At 32.9% G+C, this 27,518-nt stretch overlaps 2 protein-coding genes and 1 long non-coding RNA gene across 8 annotated transcripts in view; 2 read left to right on the top strand and 1 right to left on the bottom strand.

Annotated features, from left to right (window-relative positions):
- LOC128671550 (protein tramtrack, beta isoform-like) overlaps nt 1–8,737 on the top strand; it is a 46,925-nt gene extending 38,188 nt beyond the window's left edge. For all 3 annotated transcript variants that reach the window (XM_053748132.2, XM_053748131.2, XM_053748130.2), the window contains exon 7: nt 1,657–8,737. In XM_053748132.2, coding sequence (XP_053604107.1) covers nt 1,657–2,814 — 1,158 coding nt within the window. In that variant the 3' untranslated portion in view covers nt 2,815–8,737. The remainder of the gene's footprint in view (nt 1–1,656) is intronic.
- Nucleotides 8,738–13,900: 5,163 nt separating this feature from the next.
- The window catches only part of LOC128671119 (acetylcholinesterase-like), a 72,863-nt gene continuing 59,245 nt past the window's right edge, over nt 13,901–27,518 (top strand). The window contains exon 1 of the mRNA XM_053747317.1: nt 13,901–14,091. The gene's annotated coding sequence lies outside the window, so the exon portion shown is untranslated. The remainder of the gene's footprint in view (nt 14,092–27,518) is intronic.
- LOC128671121 (uncharacterized) lies at nt 22,511–26,336 on the bottom strand. Of its 4 annotated transcripts, none has more exons than XR_008404816.2 (4): nt 26,220–26,336; nt 25,570–25,712; nt 24,876–25,000; nt 22,511–23,469 (listed from the first exon to the last, which is right to left on the bottom strand). It is a non-coding gene; the product is annotated as an uncharacterized LOC128671121 (long non-coding RNA). The 4 variants fall into 4 exon arrangements; XR_008404813.2 differs by having other exon boundaries at nt 25,570–25,728; nt 26,220–26,310; XR_008404815.2 differs by lacking the exon at nt 25,570–25,712 and having other exon boundaries at nt 26,220–26,326.

Genomic DNA, 27,518 nt, shown 5'->3' with positions numbered 1-27,518 from the left:
CAAATTTTAACATTAGCCAGTTAACGCCACGTCCTTGCAAAAGTTCACGCCGTTAGCACAAATAAATAAATATTGTAATTAAAATTTATGTAGATATTTTTTTTTCTTAAATACCTACTGACTAACTTTAAGAGAACACTAGCACGAATACATTTCATGTGTTGAAATAGTTAACGTAGATTCGTTTTTATATAATAAATTGTGACCACAGTTTTATATTTAGAGTGCCTCTTGCCTATACAAGACTTATATAAAGGCTGCAAATCACGGAATATACATAGTATATGTAGCAAATAGAGAGAAAATGTGTAATTTTTATGGTGAAAATTGTAACTTGCGTTATGATATGTGACTTGCGCAGTCATGTCGGTTTGTTTGTGGCTTGAGCGAGGCCTCCGTAGTTAGCGCATTCCAATCTCGTGATAAGGTCATTGAACACCCAGTGCAAAATTATTTTCCTGACCAATATAACAATAGATTTATTTTTTGTATAGAATATCTATCTAGCGTTGTTAAGTTTCGTCCGACAAGTTCGTTTACGCGAGATATCGCGACTATATGTGGGTTAACTCAAAAGTTTTTTTTCCAGTTTCTTCTCAAAAAGTCTAGAACAAACCCAACTTGTCGATGGGTTTTCGTCGGACTGTTTGGGAAGAACTGCAAAAATGGGGGTAAACCCATGTCTGATCGCGACCGGTTAGTTTTAATAAACGTACCATTTTTTAAGTGGCATACCTAAATATAGAACTTATATTGCAATTTTTCTAAGTTCCTGTAGGTGTATTAATTATTGTATATCGGTACAACTTGTTTTATTAATTATAATGTGTTTATTATAAATTATTTAGATTTAACTTTCGCGATTCATATTAATTTGTATTAGCATGATATAATTATGGTGGAAATGCAATAAATATGACAGACAAATGGCAAAAAGTGATTATTTTAAATATTTTTTTTCTTGTAATGAATATCCTATGTTATAATCGTAAATATTTTTTCCATAAATATTTTTTTGTTACTATGATTTCATTATAAATATATATTTGTTTAAAAAAAAGAGAAGGATGTTAAAAAAATATAAAGAAACGAAATCCCACAGCCCAATATTTTGTATATTATGCTACTACAAACAAATATACTGCACAAGTTCAAATAACGTAGGTCCACTTTATTTATAGAGCTTAAACATGGCCGTCTGTTCTTGAGAAGAAGCGGCGATCGTATTTCCTTAAGCTGTTTTATTTAACATTCATTGTTGACAATTTAGATTAGATAAAATCTGTTTTGCCTTAACATTATTAATAGTTCATAATGTTGTAACAAAGAGCAGTACAGTTTTGTTAAATTAGTTACAGTACCATTGTAATATCAGGACGGATGAGGATCAAAATGATGTAATGTTTTGTCAATTGTACAGCAGTCTTCATGAGACCCAACGCTGTTGATCATTGTAACTTTTGAAACAAATATAAGCATATCATAGCTGTAAAAATACAATTTTGACAAATAAAAGCTCTACAATCATTACAGAACTATTCTTTCATTGGCAGGGGTGCATTTTTTTAAGAATGCCAAATAGGTATGTAAATTCAAATGTCTTTTCTAATGAAGATACATATAAACACAATATTTATTAAATTTGTTTAATTTCAGATGTGTTTGGACATGTCGTGCGTGTCGCCGAGCATTCCGAGCCCTATTCCGCCGCGCAGCCCTAGCGCTCTGCCCCTCTGGTCGCCTCTCCTAGCGCTGCAAGCCTGTCGCATTCGCCGCTATCTAAGCGACGACTGCATGGCCTATCAAAACAGACATCTACTCCACTCGGAGCGCCGCCGATGTGGCGTCTGTCTCGCTTCTTTTCCTTCCACCTGGCTCTTAGAACGACACGCTGCCCTCCAACACGCCTCACAAACTACCTGCGACGATAAACCCTTCGTCTGCGAACAATGCGGACAGAGCTATCGATACAGATCAGCATATGTCAAACATAAAGAACAGAATCACCGCGCCCGCTTGCCAGCCGACAAACTTTTCACATGCGACGTTTGCGGCATGCAGTTCCGCTATCTCAAATCTTTCAAAAAACATCGACTCAATCATACATTAGAAAGACTACACACTAAGACCACTGACACGCCAGAGGGGATGGATCAAGTATCCAGCACTAACGAAGCCCTCATCGGTCAGTGTGGAGAAATGGATCTGTCGATGAAAAAGAAAAATAAAACTGAAGGAAATAAATCTCCGCCCATAGACGTCATTAGAGATGCGGAGCAAGATAGCACCGTCGATTCTAATGGGGCTTCCGACTCGATAGTCACCGTCGATGATTCGATCGAATGTCGGACCTCTGAAACTGATAGCAAAAGAGACGACGACACTGGCTCAGAAGAGAGAAGGCGCGTCCCCGTGTCTTTTGCAAGTGTCAGCTCAATGGCGGATAGTTCAGAAAGCGAGTCCCGCGGTGACATTAGTAAACACGAGACTTCGAGCTCGCATTCGGGAATTCTTGGCTTCATGCAGAATGATGATAGACAGAGAGATAGAGAGCGTCGATTCGCGTGTCCGTTCTGTGGGAAATGCGTGAGGTCGAAGGAGAATTTGAAATTGCACGTCCGGAAGCACACAGGTGAGCGGCCTTTCGTATGTTTATTTTGCGGTCGAGCGTTTGGGGGAAAGAGCGACTTAACGCGCCACCTGCGGATTCACACCGGAGAGCGGCCGTACCACTGCGAAGCGTGCGGCAAATGTTTCGCCCGCGCGGACTACCTCTCCAAGCATCTCACCACGCACGTACACAACACGCGCTGATCGACGCACGCGCCGTCCTTTTTTCAATCTCTGCATACCTCTATAGTAAATGACCGAGTCATATTATAACAGTAAAATGGAATATTTTTTAAAATGTTTTTAATCTTTACAACATTATTATAATAAGCAGGTTTAATTAAATGTTTACAGGACTGTTTTCATTTTTGGAGTAATTTATCAACGTATAAAACAATTTTAATACAAACTGGAAATATATGATGGGTTTGTTAGCTAGAAAATGTTGTAAATACTCGCATATACTTATATTAACTTCCTTTTAATTTGACCTCCAAAATACATCAATTTTGGCTTAACTAACTACCGCCTACCAGATGATTGAATGGCATACACTTACTACGTTGATGGAGGTCCCTTGCTGCCTCCTCAGCCTATAAATGCGTTGTAATTTCATAATTTACGGTTATCATATGCATTTCTCTGCTTCATCTTTGTATACCTCATCACTCGTGTTAATAATAATAACGAAAGCGAAATCTGATAATATTAATTTTATCGAAGTTGGTTTCAAATCATTTGGTGGTGGTTATTAGTTCTAAATACAATTTAAATACCTATACTTAAATGGTTATAATTCAGACACATTCTATTCGTCGTGTTACTTCGTTTTCTACAAGTTGCTGATTTCGAAAATATTTATTGGTTGGACCATAATGGAGAGTAGTGGCCCGGTTTATTGTAATATTACTGCTATTCTGTCAAGGATTATTTTGCCATATTCTTGTGAGTCGGCGTATTTTTAAGATAACAAGAAACTCATTCCATTGAAGGAAACTAGACATTTGGTAGACGAGACGATAGGTAAGTAGGAGAATGCAAAAAGCTGTGATTCGTATGATTAAGACCAGTCAAACGTGTTTTAGAACATCGATAAATGTTTTATGTAATTTAATGTAATGTTAAAATTTAGATATACATGAACTATTTATAAGAAATCTCTCTGTGCCAAAATATGTACCTCATAAAGTAACAATGAAGTAGATAAATTAATTACTGAGAATTATTTGTAACAACATCTTATTTTATACATATAATGCGTTGCTGGTTTCGTATTGTAAGTTTGTCATGTACAGTCTCCTCAAACTTAGAAAATAAATCTTAGATCCGTCTTTTATTAAAGGAAACTTGCCCGCAGAATCTTGATATCTAGTACAATAATTATAATGGCCATTTTATCTTTTTAAGAGAATGTAAACTGCCGCCGTTGTGATAAGTAATACTTATACACCTCGATTCACTTGTTAGAAGGTCTTATTTTAAACATCGTTTAATTTTAAATTCCTCCCGTGACAAATAAGTACATGCGACATATATTTTTGATATTCAAAGAAATAGTGATTAAGTACTTGATAAGTGTAATCTGTTGTTATAATAATTTAGATAACGATAGCCATAATAAGGTTCGTTTGTTGGTATATTAGAATTTTTTAACTAGAAAGGAGACGTGTTGTAATAAATACTGATTGATATTACCCGTATATAGTGCAGCATTTTAAAATATGTAACCCAATCTAAAGTTTTTAAAGCATCAGAGGGACCATCGTTTTATCCATCTTATTATCAGATATGTAGAGGCCCTATGCAGCCGCTACCGTTATATTGTTATCAATTTCTTAGTGAAAAAGAAAATATTTTGACAAATGATTGTGCCACACTAAAGGTTTTTATTATGTCAAGATATTTTTTTTATTTTTCGCTAAAAAATAATAAACATATTATGATGGTGGCGCTAGTGTGCGGCTAGACAGGGCTTCAAAGTATTAAATGTACACAATTTTAAAAGTATTTTTTAAAAGTCATATTTAATTTTTTTTAATGCCAAGAACATTTTTATGTACCTAAACCAAGTGGTATATATAAATATTTTCAATATAAATTTTAATTTGCTGGCTCAAACACAAAAAATAATTTCAAATGGACTTTTACTGTCAATTAAGTATATAGGGTAAGTGAATATTAATTACTGTTATGTATTTTAAAGTCGATAGATATTGCGGGCTAGTTTTTCTTTATTACAATAGTGTTTTGTAATGTTGGTGAGTATAGTCTCATAAATAATAATACATTTTACAAGTAATATAGACAAAGCAACGAAATAACCACAGGTACAGGAAATATTAAACGAAGATTATATTATAGTGTAATTTAACTTATTTAATGTTGTCGTAGTTCAGTTTAAAAAGTATTTTTTTGTAATTATAATATAATATACCTACTTTTTGTTCATATTTGAAGTAAAGGCGCATTGGATACGAAGGTATTGTATTATAATGAAAAATAAATATGTATGCCAGAGGGATATGTTAAGTAATTTAGGTAGTCGAAAACTTTTAGTATAAACGAAAAGCAATACTCTGAATTATTATTTTTACTACTGAAATACTCTTATGCTGCACACGGTGAATTTGAAAACTGGATAACAACTGGGCTTAAATGTCTTTTTTGTCGATCGAATTGTTGGTTTTAAAACTTAACTCGACACATTCTTCAATTTTCAGCTTCTCCTTGTGCAAGTTTTTATAACAATCAATACCATCGAAAAAAATAATGCACTTTTGCATTACAATTGTGTATAATGTAGATATTTTGCCATTACGTCAAATATATGATATAATATTCAAAATTTGATGTTGACTGTTTTTTATAATTATATCAGCGGTAGTTACTTGATGTCGTGGTGTACTTTAGTGTCTTATAGATTAAGGACATAAACCACTCAAAGCGATAAATGATCAATTTTCCAATTACAGACCGATGGTATGGAGTATGTACCAGAAAAATAGTAGCCAGAAACTTTGAGTGGTTCGTTATTTTGAATTCTCGTAGAATAAACATTGGTGTAGTATTCTTTATATCTGTTCATGTAACATACATTTTTAATCTTATAGATATAATTTAATTTTTAACCAGATTCTAAGCTATACTGAGCGATGGTTTTGTAAATATGCGAGTGCTAACCAGGACAAATGTGATAAATTAGGTGTAAAGTGGTGATCTTGTTTTGTTTTTGGGTAGTAGGAAAATTTTCCTTTTTGTCATTGATTAATTTGGACATATCTTTTATTTCTAATTGTTCTGTTGGATGTGTTCAAATGTTTGTGTGTTTCTTAAGATTTAGTTGAAAGTCGACTGTGAGCTAAACGGGCATTATTATATTGTACAATTGTTTTACTTTGTATTTGGGAGTTCGCGGATAGAGGGCGTTAGTGGGCTACGTTTGAGAGACACGGCTGTGGTCTTACGACGCACAATTTACCACTTTATGAAGCGTTTTTATATGTCCGTCCAATGATATTGTGTATCGTATTTCAATTTTATTGAAAAAATAAAACTGCTGGAATTACTACAGTTTTAACATGATTAAAAAAACATAGTTTTTTTGTTATAAAACATAATTTTTTGACAGTCATTTAGACAATGTGCTTACACAACAAAACATCATTTAAAGCATTTCATATTCTCATAATTTATTTGAAATTACTTAATTGTTGCATTTCGATTTCGTAATTATTTATTTTTCAGACTTTCTTTTGTTGATTTTCAAGATATCTAAGTGCTTGATTATCATGATAGCCGCAGAGGCTGATTTTTAAATAAAGAAATCGGTTACAATTCTTTTATGTAACTTTACGTCTTTAATTATAGCTGTACTTTACAATGTTCTGTGGTCATCGCAATGAATGTGATATTACTTTAAGTCGAGACAACGACACAGGATTAATAAGAAGTCTCTCCGAGCGAGCCAACGAAGATCGAATGTAGACTGATTTTCGGGTAGAAGAAAAGTAGGCCAGAAGTTTCGCAGTCAATAAAGGTAGGTTCTGACTGTGCGCAATATTTTATACTCACTCAACGATATATACGTATCAAGCATACATGCTTTACGAACGTAAGCCTTCCCATGGCGGGTAGTGCTTAAAAACGCAGACGATTGCGTGCGCGCACCTTCGGACCCTACCTTATACGTATATATATAATATATAGGTGTTTTAAAAATGTTTTAAAGCCAAACACAACTTCAATAGTCTAACGACGTAAAACAATAAGAGAGTTTATTTAATTTTAAACATTACTTATAAAGAATGTTTTATATACCAACCTTAAATTATTTTTCAGATGTATTGATTTTTATACATCTCCATATACAAAAAATAGAGGTAAGTGTAGTTATCGTAGATGGGTCTATTAACCGCGTGGTGCTACAAAGTGTAATGATATGTGATAGAAACTGTTCTTCAGAGACATTTTATTTATTGAAGCTTCCATAGATGTAAATATAGTCTCATTACACTGGTGGAATAGTCTTTATTGTTTATAATGCAAGATTATTAGGGTGATATTCTGAGCGGACCAGCCCAGAATTATTTTTATCTATCAACACTAAAATATATTATTATAAAATTTATCATAATTTTTTGTTGTTGTATTATCCAATAGTGAACAGCCTTAAACAATAGTTAACAATTATCAAATTATGTCAGTTTATTGTTTATCAAATTCTAAATGCTGGTTATATCCACCCTGAAAATAGCATGAATGAAATTGCATTATGACCAATTTACACTAACAAAATGTCATGTATTCATCTATAACATTCAGCAATAAATCGGTTTAGGTACATTATTTACTTGAAAGTTAAACCAGTATTTTAAAATACGCGATTGGTCACGTGTCTCGTAAAAACCAAAGTAATGAATTTTTAGGAATATCTTTATTAATTATTCGGTGTGCGCATTTCAAAAATTAAATTAATGTAATTTATTTCCAAGTCGTATAAGTCGACCAGTAATATGTCTTTGGGGTAATGAGAGTTTTGATTTTGTAGTGTTTTAGTCTTGATATTATTGTTCTTTCCAAGAGTTACAATTTTATTAATAAGGCAAGTTAAGGCAAATTAACGTTATACTATTTTATCGTAACTCAGACACAGCTAGATAGGAAAATTTCATTAGGTTCAAGTGTTGTACACAGCAAGACATAAATACAATATTGAAACATTATTTTATGGCCTTATTAATAACAAATATGTCTTGGAGTAAATTTATAATGTATAACTTTCTTACTAAGTATATTAATATCAAAATATGAAAGGTAATATTTTGTGATATAAGTTTCCATTGTAATATTTTAAATGGGCACTAATAAGTATTTATTTTTTAATTTAAATTTCATGTTTAGAATTTCACGAGTGATTTTCTTTTTATTATGTTTTTACCAATTCTCAGTTATTATTTTTAATTGTGCAGATAATAGGTAATAGTATACAATGTTATAACTTAAAACAAATATTTTTTTTACTTGTATATTTCAGATGATTATTATTGTTGAATATATTGTCCTATTTTATATTTTAACAATTAACTTTATATACTTCATTATCATTATTTTAGTAAGTCTTAAAACAGTCCATTTGTTTTTAAAATATTGTCCATTGTCCAAAACTAACTTAGATATAGTTCCATATTTTGGATGTGTATTATATCACGATCTAAATTAACGCTATTGTGTATATTATTTCATTGTCGATGTGCAAAATTATAGTAAATGTCTTGGATCTCTAAAAATAAGAAAAAAAAAAGACAAAAATACTTTACGAAATTTCTAAATGTGCAATAATTATGTGTGTTGTAGTGTTACCATTAGGAATAAAATTTCGGCTATTTAAAGGTAGAGTTACCGAAACATGGAGGTGGTAGTGTGTTGTTTGATTTTATCTTTAAGTGACGTTTAAAATGATCTCATTCATCGTATTACGGTAACTTTATTTTTGTAGCTTATTAAATGAATATTTGGCACTTTAAAAAAGGCACATTTCCCTATTATTATTAAATGGTTTGAAAACGTGTTGAAAATGGATTTGTTGGTAATTAATTTCATAATGAAATATATTTGTTTTATTAATCAAGATTATTTTATTCATTCAACCACCTTTTTAACGATACAAATCAGTTAACATATTTTTAAAATTGTTATTTTAATTATATATAAACCGGGGACGGTTGATTAACACTTATTTCAAAGAGTAATTGTATTTCGTTCTTTTTTTTGTGTTTGACGTTATTAGTTAATTGCTAGTGACAAAATGTCATACGGACAGCGTAGGTAGTTCAATAATCTACATATATACAGCGACGAAAAAATATATCTACAGCCTTGTGGAAAACCATTAACAATAGTAAGGAACTGACGAAGAAATAGATTAACTTAATTATTTTATCCTTGGCCTAGTTAAGTTGCGCCACGTAACTTTTATGAATCCGTTATAATTCAGAGCAAGTTACGAACTATTGCTTATCTGCAAATATGAAATTTTTTACAAGATTATTTTAATCTTCAGCTTATTTCGACCTTTTTCTTGAAATAAACAGCGACAGGAAACAAGTTACAGAGAGCGACAAAAAAGGTATTATTTTTCCATTTAGAAATTAGTTTGAAACTCGTACTAAGGATTGATATCTTAGAAATTGTCTTGAAAATTTTAATTCTAAATATACATAGGTACCTATTTTATCCTCAGCCACAAACCCTTCTTGACCTAGCCGGCTGAATTATGTACATCTTCATGGGGAATGATATTGTTGCCTATCCGTTATCAAAGCTTTAGACAAAATGCTACTTTGTGTTTTTCTGTGCACGTTGAAGTTAACGTCAAATTTGTGACTGGTGCAAACCACCCTTCTTTACTATGTACAACAATCTATCATGGTAAAAGTGAAAGAACAACGAAGTGTGAAGTTATAACATGGAACAAACTTAAAACCGTCCTCGAACGCTGGGAAAGACCAGATGTTAGCTGTCGATCAACTTTAGGGAATGTTTATGAATGCTTTTGCTATCATCTTTGTGCGTATTTTTTGTAATTTTCATGTCCGTCATTTCGTAGACCTTCTACACATAATTAGCGGTGTCCAGGGTCCCGATTTTTACGACGAATAATAGAAGTTACATAACTATATGTTGTAAAAGTTATGACGATTCTACGGGTTTGTCTTCGAGACCCAGATTCCCGTCCCGTTCGGAGGTGACATATGGTTTAATGGAAAATATATTATATAATGTAAATTTATTGGTTAAAAAATAAAAAGATTATATTTTTTAAAATTTTCATCAAAATCATAAAAGTACGGCCGATGGACACATTCGATTGTGAAATTTCTGTGAAAGATATTAGACAAATTTGATGAAATGTACTTCGATCTCGTGCGTATTTCGGGGTAAAGACTCCTTCGAAAAAAAAAATTTTTTTTCTTCTACATCTATGGTTTGTTTCGTCCAGTATTCCTTGCTCGCCTTTCAGGGCACGTAATATTTTAGACTGTGTTTATAATAGCGTTGCTCCCATTTGTTACTTAGTATTCATACCGGATAGCGGGTGTCTCGCCTCAAGATGAGTTGACGAGGAATATCTAAACAGGAATGAAATAAACACAGAATTTGAAATAATACAAATGAATTCTATCTACTTACTTATCACGTGAAAAATATTGTACCTATTGTACCTCAGTCACTAAAACAGAGTTTGAATTTACATGTTACATGAATTTATAGGGTTCTGTCTTCATTTGAGCGTATAAACGATTCATCGGGTAAGGAACTATTCCAGGTTTTAAAGTTATACTTACAATAACGACAGTAGGTACTAGGTGACAACCCTAAAATGTCGTGGTTTACTTGGGGCCCGTTGAATGTCAAATGGGATTCACTTGAGGCTTACCCTAAGCATACCTTCAAAAGCCTTGGAATCAGTTTTCAACGTCAACATTTTCTGATATTTAATTCGATTCAATTGGACCCATAATTTAGACGAAGTTCAATTTTTTTAATTTAAAAAAATTGTCTTCGTATTCAGTCTTAACAGTTCTATTTGTATCCCCGCCCAGAATAGCCATTTTACTTCTACTCCATATAGAGAATGTTAGGCGACAATAGCATTCCCGAAGAGGGTTGAAGTTAGACAGGCGGCTGCTAGTAAAAATAGCCAAATCTTAGTTTTATAATTGTATTTAAAAACAGGGAAATAACAATAACCTAATATAAATGAATAAGATTTAAAAAAAAATCATTTTTGACACTTTTAAGCTTAAAATGTTGTCAGAGAGAGAATTATGTCCGGGCTGTTAAGGAGTTCCCTCGTTGAGCCGTTCCTGGGTGCACCTTCATATAACGCATTGTCATCAAATCTAAACGTGTATACAAAATTTCAGCTGAATTTATTGATGAGGTAGGTAACTGCTTCAATATTGAGCTGCAAGATTCCACTCGAACACACATACCTACTTACACACCTACATTGCAAGATAAATAAAAGCTTGTAATAAAAAGTAAGGACTTCAATATGGCTGTTTATCGAACAGGCCAAGAATTAGATCACGTTATATGTAAATAGCTATACAGATAGGTGACAGCTTTTCAGGCACTGCCTAGCAGGTAACATCTCATTGCGCACGTTTCGCACCTACGAAATAAATGGTGCACTGCACGACTGAGTTATTTTATATAATATATTTATATTTAATTTTGTTTACTTGATTTTTATTATTGACTTGGTTTATTAAAACTTGAGTTTGTTTGTATAATCGTTCGCTATGACAGATTATTAAGTTCGCCATTTGTTTTTGAGTAAGTACGTTTTTATTTTGAAAAATAAAGGTTAAATTAATAAATAGATGTTAAATAAAAAAAATGCGAATGTTTATGCGAATACAAGTATATGTGCGTATGTTTGTTACTCTTTCACGCAAAATGTACGAGACGGATTGTTATGAAATTGGGGTACACGGGTAGAATATAACCTAAAATAACACATAGGGTACTTTTTATCCGAAATTCCCACGGGAGCGCAGCCCCGGTGCGAAGCTAGTGATTTAATAAACTATCGTTTAGGTAGTTTCGCAAAGTGTAAAGTATCGCATCTATTCTAAGCAGGTACATACTTTAAGTATCTACTTTTTACCACCATATGCCTACCTATAATACAATACAAAATCTTTAACTGCGCATAATATATTAAATAAATATTTTGGGACATAATCAAGTTTATTTGTTAGACAAACTAAAAAACACCCGAGTTTTCATATTAATTTTGCTACAACTTTTTGACCGGCTGAAACGATTTTGATCAAACATATCTAAGAATCACCGCATTATCAATTAATAAAACAAACCGCGTCAAAATCGATTCACCCGTTGATGAGCTACGGTGCCACACACACAGACAGACAGACACACTTAGCGGTCAAACTTAACACACTTTTTGCGTCGGGGTTTCAAAAGCATACAGTTCAATATTGAATATGCAGCTTTATTTAAGATCCTATTATTTTTATAAATAGGTTATATCAACAACAGACCTAAATACGTATGTAAGATCGTCTAGAAATTTCACAGTGTAAGAGTCACGCTCTTTCAGATTCAGATATTAATGTGGGAGAAGACACTGTGTGGGTGTATTGTTATCGTTTCAGTAGTTCGAATTTAGATCATCTAACTTTAAGTATACTTATCTATTATAGGCAGATACAATATATTGTTTATTTACCTAGATATCCGAAGTTTGCCGAAGTGGCACAGATTTTGATGACTTTAAATCACTACTTATAGTAGGTATAAAATAAAACCCTCTGTCTATCTGTTTCTAAGTTTTCTTCTTTTAAACCACGCAATGGATTTTGATGCAGTTTACACTGTTATTTAGACAATTTGTTCCCAATGCTTTAGAGACCTCGTGCGAAGCCGGGGCCGGGTTACTAGTTAGACCGTGGCCATCATAGTCATTTTCATTATTATGATGACACATATTTTCGAATAAATACGCGACCATGCTTAGTATCTTACATTTTGTTATTGCCAATACTGGTGCCAGATTTTATAAATTTATAAATTCTTAATGCGTCTTCCACCATTCTACCTGCCGACCGAAAATTCTACCCGCTTTCTACGAACACAGCACAGTTTTGTTTGTAAACAATATTAACCGTCGCCATTTTGAAACCGTTTGTCATATTCGCCTTAAAATTCCATCAATTGCGAACCCCCCCTGCATAAAACGGTGCAATTATTTATTCATTAGCTCCAATGTAATCAAGAAAGTTCCCAGTGAATGCCCTAATTTCGTCGAAAATTCACGAAAGAGCCGCGCCGCAACCGCGAATCTGCAATTATTTAATCGTTTTCGAGGTGTTGCTCTACGGAAACTGTGGATTCATAACTATATCACTAATTCTATAGACTACTAAAGAAGCAACTTTAACCTATGACGCAATCCACTGCGTCTTATGAAGGGAGTTTAGAGAAGCCTAATATTACTGAGCGCGTGATGGAATACGAATTACAGGGATCTGTTGTTTGGCATTGTGTTTCGTGGTAAAGGGTCATCGTATGGGGTGCCCCGGGCGCGATACCGGTTGGGAAGAGTGATCATCCACGAACCTGGGATGCCAGCATTTAGATTTTCCCATTATAACGTCGAAATATCAAGTAATATGGATAATCAAGAGAATATTTAGCAAAATTTTATTGGTTTGGTTCCGTATGAAATAAACATGTATTTCTAGTTTTAATAAAAAAAGTCATATTAAAATTAAAATTTGTTAAAAACAACTTTATATTATTCACAAACTAAAATACAAATAATGTTATACCTAAAATGCTTTAGCACTGCTTAAGTAGGTACATTTGATATTTCAAAGGACAAATAATACAATTGAATACCTATACATATAATCAATACCTACCTAAGTATTATTATAGTGCAAGTAGAAGGAAGGGTCTGACTTACTACGCTACAAAGGCCGTCATGAAACCTTATTTATTAGAAATACTAAAAATGTTACCAATCATGTACAGTCACGTGTGGTAATATGTTCATATACAACAAACCTTTGAATTAAATTTTAAACTTGTCACATTTGAATAATAACCGATGTGTCTTTATATCATATATACACACGACTATACCTAAGCCTATGCTCTGAAATTAACGTTAGGTTTCAGCGGGTGGTTTCCACGATGAAAAATGGAAAATGCTTTCTGTAGCTGGCAACCCGAACCACAGGCCGACGTAACTGTGCCGCTCAGTCTACTCTGGGAAGTCGGGGATTAAGCGTCGCTCGTCGTGTTCCCCGTCCAATTAAATTATAACATACTATTTAAACGCGAGTGTGTGTGACTTCACTAACTTGAGTGTCGGTGATACCCTCCTCGTGAACTGATCCGTGAAGGTCATCATTTGGCAATTTGACACCTGTTGTTTGTATACATGTACGTATCAATGTATTATGGTGTTATAATACGGGCCCTTTACGGCATAAGTTGATTGTTGATTTTGCTTTTGGATGTAGGTACCTGGTTTTGATTTGTTTTTGCTATGTCCTTAGCTTTTTGTGAGTAAAGTGTATTTATAAATGATTTACTTCAATTTTCTACATATTAATATAATAATGCCTCATAAGGAGATTATACTCTATTGACTTTACCATACACTCTCAAATTTAATTTGTAGACTTGACTGATATAATTGTAGAGTTAGATAGCAATTATTATTATTTGTATCTCCTTTTGGGATTCACGGCACTAAGTCCGGTCCTTTGAGAGGCTTGCGTGGGGATATGGATCCAACACGTAGAGGCCCTTTGGAGAATTTTGATGTTGTGTAGTGTAGTGTGTAATGTTGTGTAGGTTATTATTATTATTATTTATCCATTAGTTGTTGTCACGTGTAATAAAAGAGTGTAGTAAATCGACAAAAAGAAGGTAATTAGATAGGTATTATTGAGATTTTCTTCTGTTCGTTAATTTTTTTATGTTCGTTAAAATATATTTAAAGGGTCAATTCACACACCTCGACTTTGCAGTGAAATGAGGAAGATTTTTCGGAACGATTTTTCGTGCTGGCCAAGCGTGAACTGGAACGTCGTAACGTCTCAGAGCGATAGAAACGAAGGGTGAAATTGAAATCTGCTGAAATATTTCCGATATCCAAACGAATTTATTGAAGAGTTATCTGATTTTTTTCTATACTATATAGGTAACGCGCCTCAAACATACAAACTCACAAACATCTTTATATATATAAGCGTACTTAAATTTGAACAGAAATGTCGAACAGCTTTGATAATGGCATATTAAAAATTGCAGATTGTACATGGATGAGCACAAGGTGGATTAAGAGAACGACCAAAATGATTGTTCTTGCTTTAGCGGACTTGGGCTACAAGGCTTATTGGCCATGGTAGCAATGAGATTTGAAACTTTGGTTAACTATCGCCTCAACCATACAAATTACTATAGTACTGCCATGCAAATAGATACGAAAATTAGGTATATAGAAATGGCGTCTGCAATTTTTCAGTATCGATCGGGAATAGCAACACAAACAATTAATTTTTCAAAATCTCAGTTCAAAATCAGAATATATGTTGAATTAATGAACTTTTCATTGTTATAAATTAAGATAACTTTATCGTATGAAATAAATTATACCAAGCGTCTGATCGATATTGTATTTAGGTCGATAAAATTAAAATCACATTGAATACGTTAACGACCCCAGCACGGCACGATCCGTTGTGAACTTGAGTTGGACAGGAATGGTGTTGGAAGTCTGAAGTATTTCATTGTTAATCTTTACATACTTATAGGGTGATTTCATATACATTGGCATTATGTTATCTACATGCTCAGTCGATGGTACTGAACAACTTTTCGTATGGAAGCAACCTCGAAATGGCGAAAAAAATCAGTTGATCCATACATTTTCCACAACTTAGGTAGTTATTTAATTTTGTATGGAACAGCTGATTTTTTTTTCGCGATTTCGGTGTTACTCCCATACTAAGAGTTGTTCAGAATCATGGGCTGAGCATGTAGACAAAATATTGCCTATGTATAAAAAGTCACCGTGTACCTATAAAAGTCTTCTGCCGCCCCTGTCTGTTCGCGATAAAATTCAAAAACTAATGTAATGTTTGTATAAACTAATGTAATGGTTTTCATGCATTTTCATCAATAGATGTGTGATTCCTGAGGAAGGTTTAGATGTATACTTTTTACCCAAGTGAAACCGGGACGGGCCGCTAGTTCATTCTAAACAACACCTCCTATAATGTTTCATAAAATGAAAATCTGTAACAATCGCGGTCACAATGAGTCGTTGTACATTTTATTTTGTATTAATTTTAATGTATACAATTATTTATTTTCGTAGAATGCGTGGAGGAAGTTAGGGGTGGCTTTTGCCCAGCAGTGGAACTCAAACAGCTAATAAAAAATATATAATAACTGGAGTAATCTTTATTCTATTAAAAGAATAAAATGTAACCCTATTTGCCTTGGCCGTCTCTCTCTTTGCTGAAGGTTTTATAAAAGGTAGATAGGTAGGTACTATAAATTTTAATTTCATCAAGTTACCTATATGCAACTGGAGAACAAAATTCCTAAATTTTTAACAATAGAGCTTGACAACTCTGCAATTTATACTTATTAATTAGAAAATTATTCAATAAGTAAATATATTACATTTATTTGTTAATAGAAAAAAAATCTTGGAAGAGCCGATTAGGTAATTTTGGGAAAAAGAATAAATACTTTTTCCCAAAATTACCTAATCGGCTCTTTGTAAATGTAATGTAAATTTAGTTTGTTTTCAATAACTCGGAGGAGTTTCTTCCATTGTTGCTTCTTTCTATCTACCCCGTATATATTAAGACTCTAAAATCGTAGATCTCTAATCTCGTAGCGGTGGTCGTCCAATGGCGTAGCGCAGGCGGCGCCTTAACGCCTGTCATCGAAATGTCTAACCCTACTAGTAGGTAGGTACCACATGAGTTTGCATACCAATCTAACTCAAGTTTAATAGTTTTCATTTCACTTGCTTCCGGTGAAGGAAAACATCGTGACGAAACCTGCACACTGGTTGATAGTTTATACTGACTGTATATGACAACTTCCCACTAGATGTCGGTAGGTGATCGTAAACACACTAGAAAAGATAGAAGAAACAAAACCCAAAATGCAACTCGGAACACGTAAGACTGGAGATGGAGACTGTGTTATCCCTAGATGTTGATCTGGAATTCGGGATACATACTCGTACTGCTTTCAACCACTCCGACATAACTATATACGCATACAGTATATTTGCCCCTCATGTTGACACGAGAAAATTGAGTTTCCAGAAGCTATTTGCTCAGTTCCGTCAAAGTTTTATACATTCAAATGATTTTAATTAATTAGTGCTATTTATTAATTGAGTCAATATTTTTTTTTTCGCTAACTGCAGATTATGTACTTACATTTCTTTTTACAGTATAATATCTTTCAGGATTTTGTCTCATTTTATTCGATAAAATAAAATAAAAAGGCCACAATTTTTTATCTTGATGAAATAATCATCAAATTAAAATTAAAGTAAAAATGGATTGTTTTATTTTTACTTATACGTAAAAATCTAATTTCTTAAACTAGGTATAAACCTACTTATTACCTATAAAACATGTTATGACTTAGTAATAAATATATTATCAGCAAGTAGGTTACAACAGCCGTTTCATGGAATATTTAGAAATTCATCAAGCGTTGGAGAATAGGCGTAGTTTAGGGCATACATTATTCTTACAGATACCTAAATTACTTGCTCATAATAGGTTGTCAAGTTAATTCAAATAACAACTGATATGGACATGAGTGGAATAAAGTTATTTATTGTGGTCAGCGTAAACATTTGGTTAAATAAAGTACTTATTGTGTGATTCTTCTTAATCCGTTTTTGCAAATAAAGTACCTTTTATCCGTGTGACACTAGTATATGACTGTGAAGGAAAATTTTCTTGTGTGACACCAGTGTGACTCTGATGGAAGTAATTCTTGAGTCATACTAGTGGTTTTGTGAAGGAATAAAATGGGATACAAAAATATTGTGTGTCACACTATTGTGACTGTGATGGAAAAATATTCTGTATCCCACTAGTCGAACTGCGAATGAAAAATTCTTGTGTGTACACTAGTGTGACAGGGAAGAAAAAAATCTTCTGTGTCATTCTAGTGTGACAAAATAGTGTGACAGAGAGTCGAAATTGAAATAAACTAACATTTAGAAGGTAAATCTGCCCACTGCCTAGTAATTCCCTGGTCTTCATGAATTTCCAATATGTGAATGAAGGTGTGAATACCATTTGTCAACAGTGTCAGTAACAATACACTCGATAAGTACCTACTCGTAACAGTAGTATAAAGCATTCTGAATTTCTTACTGGATCCTTGTCTCATTTCTACGATACTTTATTACGTCTAGGATTTTGTAATAACGCAGAGCCAAAGCTTACAGAACCACTAAGTTTTCATTCTGTTCATTTCATTTATTTCAAACCCAGTTTCTATGAGTTCTATTATAATTTTTGCGACGGATAAGTATATTATGTATTCTACAAAAGTATAATTCAACAACCTTATTTATCTGATATTTTAGACCTTGATTTAAACCTTGATTGACCTTAAATTGAATGAAAAGAATGAAAAAAAAAGTTTCGAATGAAAAAAGAAAAATAATAAATATGAAATATAATTTATTTAAAAAATATTATATAAGAATAAATGAAATAGGTGTAAATTTTCTGAAGCGTGGCAGAGGTGTAAGTATACTGAACATATTGTATCAAAATGTATACAACAAATCAGAAACATAAGTGGTAGCTAGAATTCACAATGCAATAGAAAAGCTGTTACCAAAGCAAGTTCATTTTACATGCACATTGAACCATTGAATTTGAAGACAGTTCAGTGCACTATACTAGAACGCTTTATCCAATATATGCACATCTACGTAATGCATGATACATTTAGGTACCTAAGTATGTGATCCATTGGTTAACAACGGGATATGTCGGGTCGTTTTATGTGTAATATCAAATCTAATCAAATAATTTATTCAGAAATTAGACATTCGCCTTCGACCTTCCTTTTTTTTCACGACAAATTTTTAATTATACTTGAAGTAAACTCTGAAATTGCTACAAATAATTGGCATTACCCATCGACGACTGCTGAGGAGAAACACCGAAAGAATCACATTTGAACAGTGTTGGTCCATATCATGACAGAACCATTTACCAAGCATCTTGTTTGGCTAGACTTCAGATTTTCTGAACTCCTTTGGAAAAAAATATATGTGAAAGTTATAGCTATATATACTCGTGTTTTGCTTTTGGCTGACTCCCACATAACTAATGTTTATGAATCAACCAATTTTCTTGATAATTCGCATAACTAATTATAGTTAATAGTAGTCTACGTCATAGAATATTAAGTACTTTTCATCCATTCAAATGTTCCATTGCTGCAATTCCACGAGAGTTTAGTTGCAGACAAGAGGTAAAAACATGTAAGTACAGTAACACAATTTAATTTAACGACGTTCCACTAAAATGCATTTACGAAAGAATTCCATCTGTTTATACTCCGTCCTCTGCTTAATATTTCTGACCCATTGCGAAATAATATGAGATTCCTATCACGATCCCTAAGGATCCTCACTCACTGCTTAACTTAATACTATACAACACTCGCAAAGAAAATATTAAATATTTACTTACTGAAACATATACAGTAAATATGCCTTTTCCTTTTATTTAGAAGAGGTAAATGTTCATGAGATTTATCAAAAAAGTGCTCTGGTACAAAGCGAACTTTTTTTGCTAAAAAAATAAAACAAGTAATGTATTATGTAAAACATTTTGTAATTTCCTTCCATTTTGATCTGTTACTTGCTATTTTAATAGATACCTACTGCCTATTCATGCAATCCTTTACACACTCTAATCTGAAGACGAACAAGCCTAAAATGGCAACCAAATTCTCAATACCTAAATGTTACAATACAGCAATACCTTTTTCGTACCAAGTTGTTTTGATTTACTGACAAAAATTGGCTTGAAACACCGCTTATAACAAGCTATGATACTTTATTAACAACTTTTAGTCCTCGGCGAAATATAACTTCGTAATTAGATTGAGTGTTTCTTCTAAATTTGTTGAAGTTTATTTTTTGTCTTGATGATTTTGCCTCTTGAGAAAACCATAGAGCAGATAAACAAAATTCCTTTCCTTTTTTACACTACTGCAATATAAAAAATGTGAAATTTGAAAAGAACGTGAATCTTACAAAGCAAGCCTACTAAATAGTCTGAGAGCTAATGCATCCACGGGGTTATTACGAGCTTCAATTTTCAAGTAGACTTTTCATTCAAATTTACAGTATAATTTATATTACAGATAGTCTCATTTAAAATTACAGTGTATTTGTCATGTTTCCCAAGTTTACAATTACATGCAACCCTAGTCTAAGAGCTGCAGCCTTGTTAGCTTCCTGGCTCGTGTCGTGTAATGAGAATGCATTCTCACGCCACAAGAAAGCTGTTTCCAGGGAATTCGTATTCTGAGTGCATTTGCATTGTACACTGGATTTGTGGATGCTTTGAATTCTATACTTTTATATGTATCTACAACATTTTGTTTAGTTAGAAAAGGTAGTGCAACTTCTTTATTGCTATTGGTAGAATTGTTGTGGATTCTGGTCTAACAAATCCAGGATAATATCTTTTACTTCATTGAGTTATGTTTTGGGTGATACCATTTTTGCATATTTTGTCCTATTGCTTTATTATTTCTATCGATGGAGATTAAAACAATAGTCGAAATATAAGTATTCTTTAACTATGAATAGTAAAGATACTTGTATTTATATTACTGGACGGACATAATAAATATGTGTTTAGAAATAAAAATATACCTTCTCCATATACTAAAATACAATGCGGATAATTTCAGCGCTTGCATAAATCTTCAGTTTATTAGTGTACCTTTTTAATGTTTAAAGGTTAAAGCATTGCATTGAGGTGATTTGTCGAGTAGAGATAAGTTGTAATTGTGGAACAGGCTACTTTTTGCCACGCACAGAGCCACGGCCAACAGATAGCTGCATAAATATATGAGGACATCAAATTAAATTAACCGGATTTTTTAGAAATCCTTAGGCTGATCTCCAGAAAGAGGCGGGAGTGATAAATGTATGAATGTACATTTAAAACGTTTAAAGTAGTACTTGCCTGACTAATTTAATTTATGTTAAGTGTTACCCTGCTAAATTAATGACCTGTGTTATGTAAATCTCTCGCCTCCACGCGACGACACTTGACGGTAGTTTTAAATGTCAGCGAATGTTATATATTATGAAGGGTCGTAATTACACGTCGTTATGTACAGTCGACAGCATATCAACTATATAACAAGTTATAACTTATTACAAGTTGGCTGTTATGACTTGACATATCGATATCAGTAGAATCTGAGTATTAATGTACGTGAACGGACGGTCGTACTTTTTAAGTCTATGAAATGTTTACTAAGTACATACATAAGCTTAGTACCTATATATGTGTATGTAAATAACACCTAAAGTACATAACTTAAGAGTTATTTACATATATATGTATACTAGGCTAGGGCGGAATGCCACGCCAAATGGACAACCTTTAGGCGTGGGATTCCGCCCTAAAATAGCACCATTTAATTTCTCACGTAGATGTTGTGCGACTGAGAGACATATATAGTCTTGACAGGTGAAGGTTGACGTTAGGCAGAATCGTCAAAATTTAAAGTTTATTTTACTATATTATACTCTGACTTATTGCTTCGCGGCTTCATAGCCTCAAAAATCACACAAGAAACAATAGAAGTTGAGAGAGATATAAAATATTTTTTTAAAAAATACATAGGTACAGTAAAACAAAAGTGAAAGAAATAAACTTAATTGAACCTTAGGAAGTAAATGAAAAAAAAAGTGTATGAATATAATATGAGAAGGTAATAAATTCTAAATAGAAATTACTTTTACGTTGAGTGAATTTTTATGTTAAATATGTGCGAGTTGAATTATGTTTCACGTTTTTTCTCACCACGTTTAGGTAACTTTTTGTGTCAAGAAATGTAAGTAAAGTTGAGACTACGTGTCTAAAAACATAACGAAAAAATGAAAGTAAGAAATCGTGAAAATTGGAGACAAAACTTGCTGAAATTATAAGTTTTGATGTTTTAAATTATTTGAGTAAAAAGTTGTGGGTATTCTTTATTTGTTTGGATTTAAGTTGTCCCTATAAGTTGGTATAATAAAGTGATAAATGGCTATGTGCGTCTAGCTCATAAATCGAGAATTTTTTGGACGAATTCGCGAAACCTCAGGATCTGAAGGTAAAGAAATTTCTTTTTTTTAGTTAGTTATCAAACACATAATAAAACTAGGTTACGTAATAAAAAGTTTATAAATCTTCTCAAGATTTTTTAGGTCAAAGTCGGCGTTTTTTTTTAATATTCGTCGTATATATATATAGAATTTAAAACATTATAAATTTTTTTTTTGATTGGAAAACAAATCAATTCCTAATGTATTGTTATTTAAATACAACGGTACTTATGTATCCTCAGTAATCAGTTAATAAAATATATAAAAACATTACCTAGGTACTTCTCTTCTTAGGTACCTATTATATACTAATTTATTATTTGTTTCTCTCCGGTTTCTCCGTGAATATATAAACATCATTACACTAACTACCATTACATATACAATAACATCAAAAATCAATTTGATCACAAATGACATGTCGTGTCGTCATAGCCACAGAGCTGATATAATTAGTCAGTTCGCGTGCCATCATTATCAGTATTATTACGTCGTAAACCAGGCTCGATCGTTGTCAGTTCTGTGATAAATAACTCGGGGATCCCTTGTGGAAAACAATAATTTTCACTTAGCTTCTATTAGCAAGGGAATTATGCTGGCAACACATGCTTGTAATTAACACGTTCATTTGTGTCAGTGAACACGGACATATTTATATACTGCAGGGGTTGCGTTGTGATAGTTTTCCATAGAACTACGTTATATCCGATATACCTACTCATAATAAACTAATTTGATATACTGATAACTAGTTTTAGGGCCAGTTTTTTTCTGATAATATCTAAATAAATAATTTTATTGAAAAGAAATTGCAACATTATCAATATTAACAATTCTAGCGTGTTGCACTGCTGACGAAGTTATTATAAACAAAGTCAAATAACAGAATCCATACACATACCACAAAAATATTTTACTGAGTTTGTATATTTGCTCATATTTCTTTTTCTTACTCGATTTTACAAGAGGTTTCGTGAAAACAATTCTGAGAAAACTTCCGTAATAATGGCATGGCATACTGAAGTTTAGTTAAGCAAAATTTAGGTGTAAGATGATTTATGCTACCAAATTTTCCACTTATGGGGGAAAATATGCCTTTTTCTTCCCAGTAAAGTCGACATAAGCGTTCCCAAATATTTTATTTCAAAGAATTTGCGTGTATTTTTTTAAAAGTTAAGATAAATAATACGAAACATATACATTTTTATTCGCTCTGTTTAATAACTATTTCAGTATATTTGCTTTTATAAACAATTTGATCGCAATCGAACTTCATATTTCATTAATTTTTCTACAATATTTTTCTAAAGATTTTGTCAAATTTATCGTAAAAGTAGAATCCATAGACACATTCGAGTAAACTTTTTGATTTGTGATTTTCTGTAAATGCAGAAACTCTGTTGAACCTGTAAATGCACGTGATAAATCTGGATAATTTAAACTTTGTCTTTTATCTAAGCATATTTTCGGTTTCTTCCATAGCTTTTTAATATTTTTATCAAGGATTTTAATCTCTTAGTCACATCGTATGAAATCCACATATATATGGTGATTGTATTCTAGGACGGGAACTCCCGTAGAATATTCAAATTAATTCCATTTTTAAAGATGAATGAGTTTTCAAAATCTTTTTCGATTAATACTGAAAAAAATCAGTTGAAAAATATTTTGATGAAAGTCTCACATCTCGTATGTAAAATAGGTAAATAAACATTCAGTTCACGGACGAGGGGTAGTCTGTAGGGGTAGTCAGGGAGCTGACGTAGAATTAAGTGAGATTTATGACTTTCATGACCCACTCTGTGGATACGAACGACAGTTATTTGCGTGAGCGGTGGACCATCGAGGAAACTTTCCTTGATTAATCTACTAGCTTTTGCCCGCGTCTTCGCCCGCGTGAATTTCTCACGGGAACATTTACTTTTCTGTTAGAGATAAATAAAAATAATAATGGGATGAAAAACTATGGAATCGAGCGTTAATTGAACCCGGCGTGGGTTCAATTGTCTATATAGATTGATAGACAGGGTCGCGGGTTGACTTCCCTCTCGATTCCATAATTTTTTCATCTCATTAATATTCTCAAAAATCATTTTAAAGAGATAAATAAGAACTGATGGTTTTCAAACGGTTGAACAGACATTTTTTATATATAGCTTGATTAAAATTTCTTTTAAATAAAATAAAAAAAAACTAGATCAAAATCAATCCAGCTGTTTGGCTGTTACGATGCCACGGACAGACATACAGATATACACAAACACGTTAAACTTATAACTCCCGTCTATCTAAAAGATAAAGCTTACAAAGTTTGCGTTTTTTTTTTCACTATCGCACTTTACAAAACTTGACATTGACAGAACGAGGCAAAACATACTTTATATATGCTTTAACTTTTTAATGAATAACAGGGTTAATATTATCAAAATCACGGTACGCACCTGTATTGATTTGTACAAATGCTCTACTAACGACTAATGAAACACAAAGAAATATGACAATTTATAGTTATTTAATCAAGGTCGTCTAATTGACTGAATTTGGAATAGAAACCTGAAAGGGTAGTTTGGACCTAACCTTCGTTAGAGCAACAAAATTAATGACTGCCAGCGAGCTTGACTCTAATTCCATATTATTTGTAATCACTGTTGGCGCAGTACGAGCACCTCGTTCTTTATTTAACCTGTTTTTATTGCCCATAATAACTAAGTCAATACTAATGGCTGTGATTACCTGAGTAATTAAGGGAAATAACATCAGATTTAATTTTTAAAAATGTCTGTTGCAAGTTAAATTTCACTTAAGTACCTACCTACTAACGCTGGTCCTGCAGATTTGAAATTTTCCACTACGATTAATTTTCCATGACAAATGCATTAAGTATTATGATAAGCATGACCCAATATGGTGCACGGCTATCAACGGACATGATATCACCTGGAAACAATAAAAGCTTGTGTCAATAGTGTCAAATGTGTTATTTGTGTAAAAACGAGGTTCCTACGGCAGCGAAACCGCGGGGTGTAGCTAGTGTTTCAAAAATTTGAGAAAATAATGGTAAAAGTTTAGTGAGAAATATATAGTAAACACACAGTCGTTTTCTTCTGTGTCATATAGTTTAACTCCCACACACTTCAAGTGAGTGACGAATCAATAAAACAAGTGTAAAAGGTAATTTTGAAAGGTCACGTTACGATTTACGACACGACATACAGTTCTTTCTTTTAGTAGATAACAAATGGTCACAAGATAAAAAATATACTAGAAGATCTATATGGCAAGTTCAAAGAAATACTACTTTTTTTTCTTTTTGCCTGTCGACGTGACCCAGTGATGGGCAAAGGCTTCACCTTTCTTTTCCCATCAATTTTTGTCGACGACAGCCTATTGCTACCCACGTAGGAAACCATAAATATATGCTTAATCAAAATGAAATTGATGTAGGGTATATCCATGATTATTTTAAAAATTCAAAATACAATTACATTATTAACTATATTACTTACGCGTAATATATATGTCATTACGTAGTCAGTTAAAAATCTAGCTCCGTAGTGCATCAAACACAGTAGCATCAATCACATGCACCGCACAATAACTGTGTTTCCGGCGCATTTGTTGATGGGTTCCGTGTGGGACTCGCAGTACACTTCACACGATTCATTCTCACGAATGACAAGGATAACACAGAGATCAAAAATGGAAATATTTTGAAAAATTATGTCTAATTTCAATAGCAACGACGTTTGTTTGAATTTCAATCATTTTGATTTAACATTCCTACTAATATTATAAACGCGAAAGTTTATGAGGATGTAAGTTTATCACTCTTTCACACAAAATCTACTTATTTATCTTGAAATTCCCACTGGAGCAAAGCCTCGGGGCGCAGCATATTAATGCAATGTCATCCAAACTAAAATTGTATACAAAACAGCGGAATCTTTTGAATATATCTTTAAAATTGAGTTACAAGATTCGACCCGAACAGACGTATTACATACATTGCAAGGTAAATAAAAGCCTGTAAAAATGTTTGACATTCAAATTCCGCTATTCAAAATTTTAAAGCTTCTATATTATACTAGTAACCGTAAATCCATAATCCTTGAACTGGTAGCTAACTGAACCCAGATTGACTTGTATCAAATGTTACCGTCTCGAAAGCAGGGCCTTCAAACCAGACGTCAGTTTAAATTATTGAATATCAATCCTCTACTCAACAAAGTGGCTCCTAACACGCGAAGCAATTTATGTTGGTACTATTATCGAGTACAATCGTTTCAAATCTAAAATTTAATGTATAACATAAATTTTTATTACAATTTCAGTATCAGAAAATGTAGTAAGTTAAGCCTTACATATTATAAAAGGAAGTCCTTTTCTTTCGCGATAAACTGAAAAATGACTGCACGAATTTTCATGCGGTTTTCACCAATAGTAGATAACGTGCGCAGAAAAACGCAAGTTCGCCATTTTGGCACAGTAGGTAACCGCGGGAGTCATCCGTGTAAGTGTGAATTATCGTAAAAAATATGTCTAAAAACGCATTTATAACAGCGAATGTAAGTACATTTGTCAGATGTAATTGTAATTGGTTACAATTGATGCGAAGACCAAGGTTGTAATTATGCTCACGTCTTCATTGAATTGATTAACGGAGCTATATATATTGTATAAGACACAGGGTTTCTTGATTTTTAACACATTCGAAGTATATGATAATATATTTATAACTGTACTAGCTGTTGCCCGCGGCTTTGCCGTGGAAAAAATGCCTATGACACTCTCCAGCTCTCCAGACCAAAAATCACTTCAATCTGTTGCTACGTTTTCACGTAAAAAACGAACAAACAAACACACTTTCAAATTGATAATTTTAGTAAGGGTGTGTTGATATCTATAAATCTATATTACAGATATAGATACCATCTCGTCCTTAAAAAACTACGCTTCTACTGAAAGAACAAGTTGTTCATTATTTATGTTTAATACCGATAAAATGTTTTCTCTCGCTCAAACGATGTTGAATTCAGAAGAGTTTTGAACTCTCAAATACAACGATTCTTTGTCTTAACAAATTGAACTCACGAATGTACCGTTTTGTATTCCCTGAGCATACTAAATCACAAAGAATCAGAGAGGATCCCAATTTATTTTGCTCAAGGAAAATACGTTACCCTTCCACGTAAAGTGGCGGGAGATTTTTCATAGCTTTGTTTAATTAGCCGCTTAAGGAGCTTATCTCGCTGTTAATTAAAACTCCAAGCTTTGTGATAATGAAGCTTCTCATTAGATACTTTCTTTCAAAATCGTGACTAGGGTTGTCAGTCGTTAAGCGATTGGGACAAGGAGATATTCAGAACGCAGTTTCTGTCGCTTTTTGGCTGCCCTGATGCCGTATCAATCTTTCATGAATTTTTTGGTTAATCGGAACTTCTTTGTTTTTATGTAG

Source organism: Plodia interpunctella, chromosome 7, assembly GCF_027563975.2.
Source record: "Plodia interpunctella isolate USDA-ARS_2022_Savannah chromosome 7, ilPloInte3.2, whole genome shotgun sequence".
Lineage (NCBI taxonomy): Eukaryota > Metazoa > Arthropoda > Insecta > Lepidoptera > Pyralidae > Plodia > Plodia interpunctella.
The sequence above is the reverse complement of the archived record's forward strand: the minus strand, read 5'-3'. Positions and strand labels throughout refer to the sequence as shown.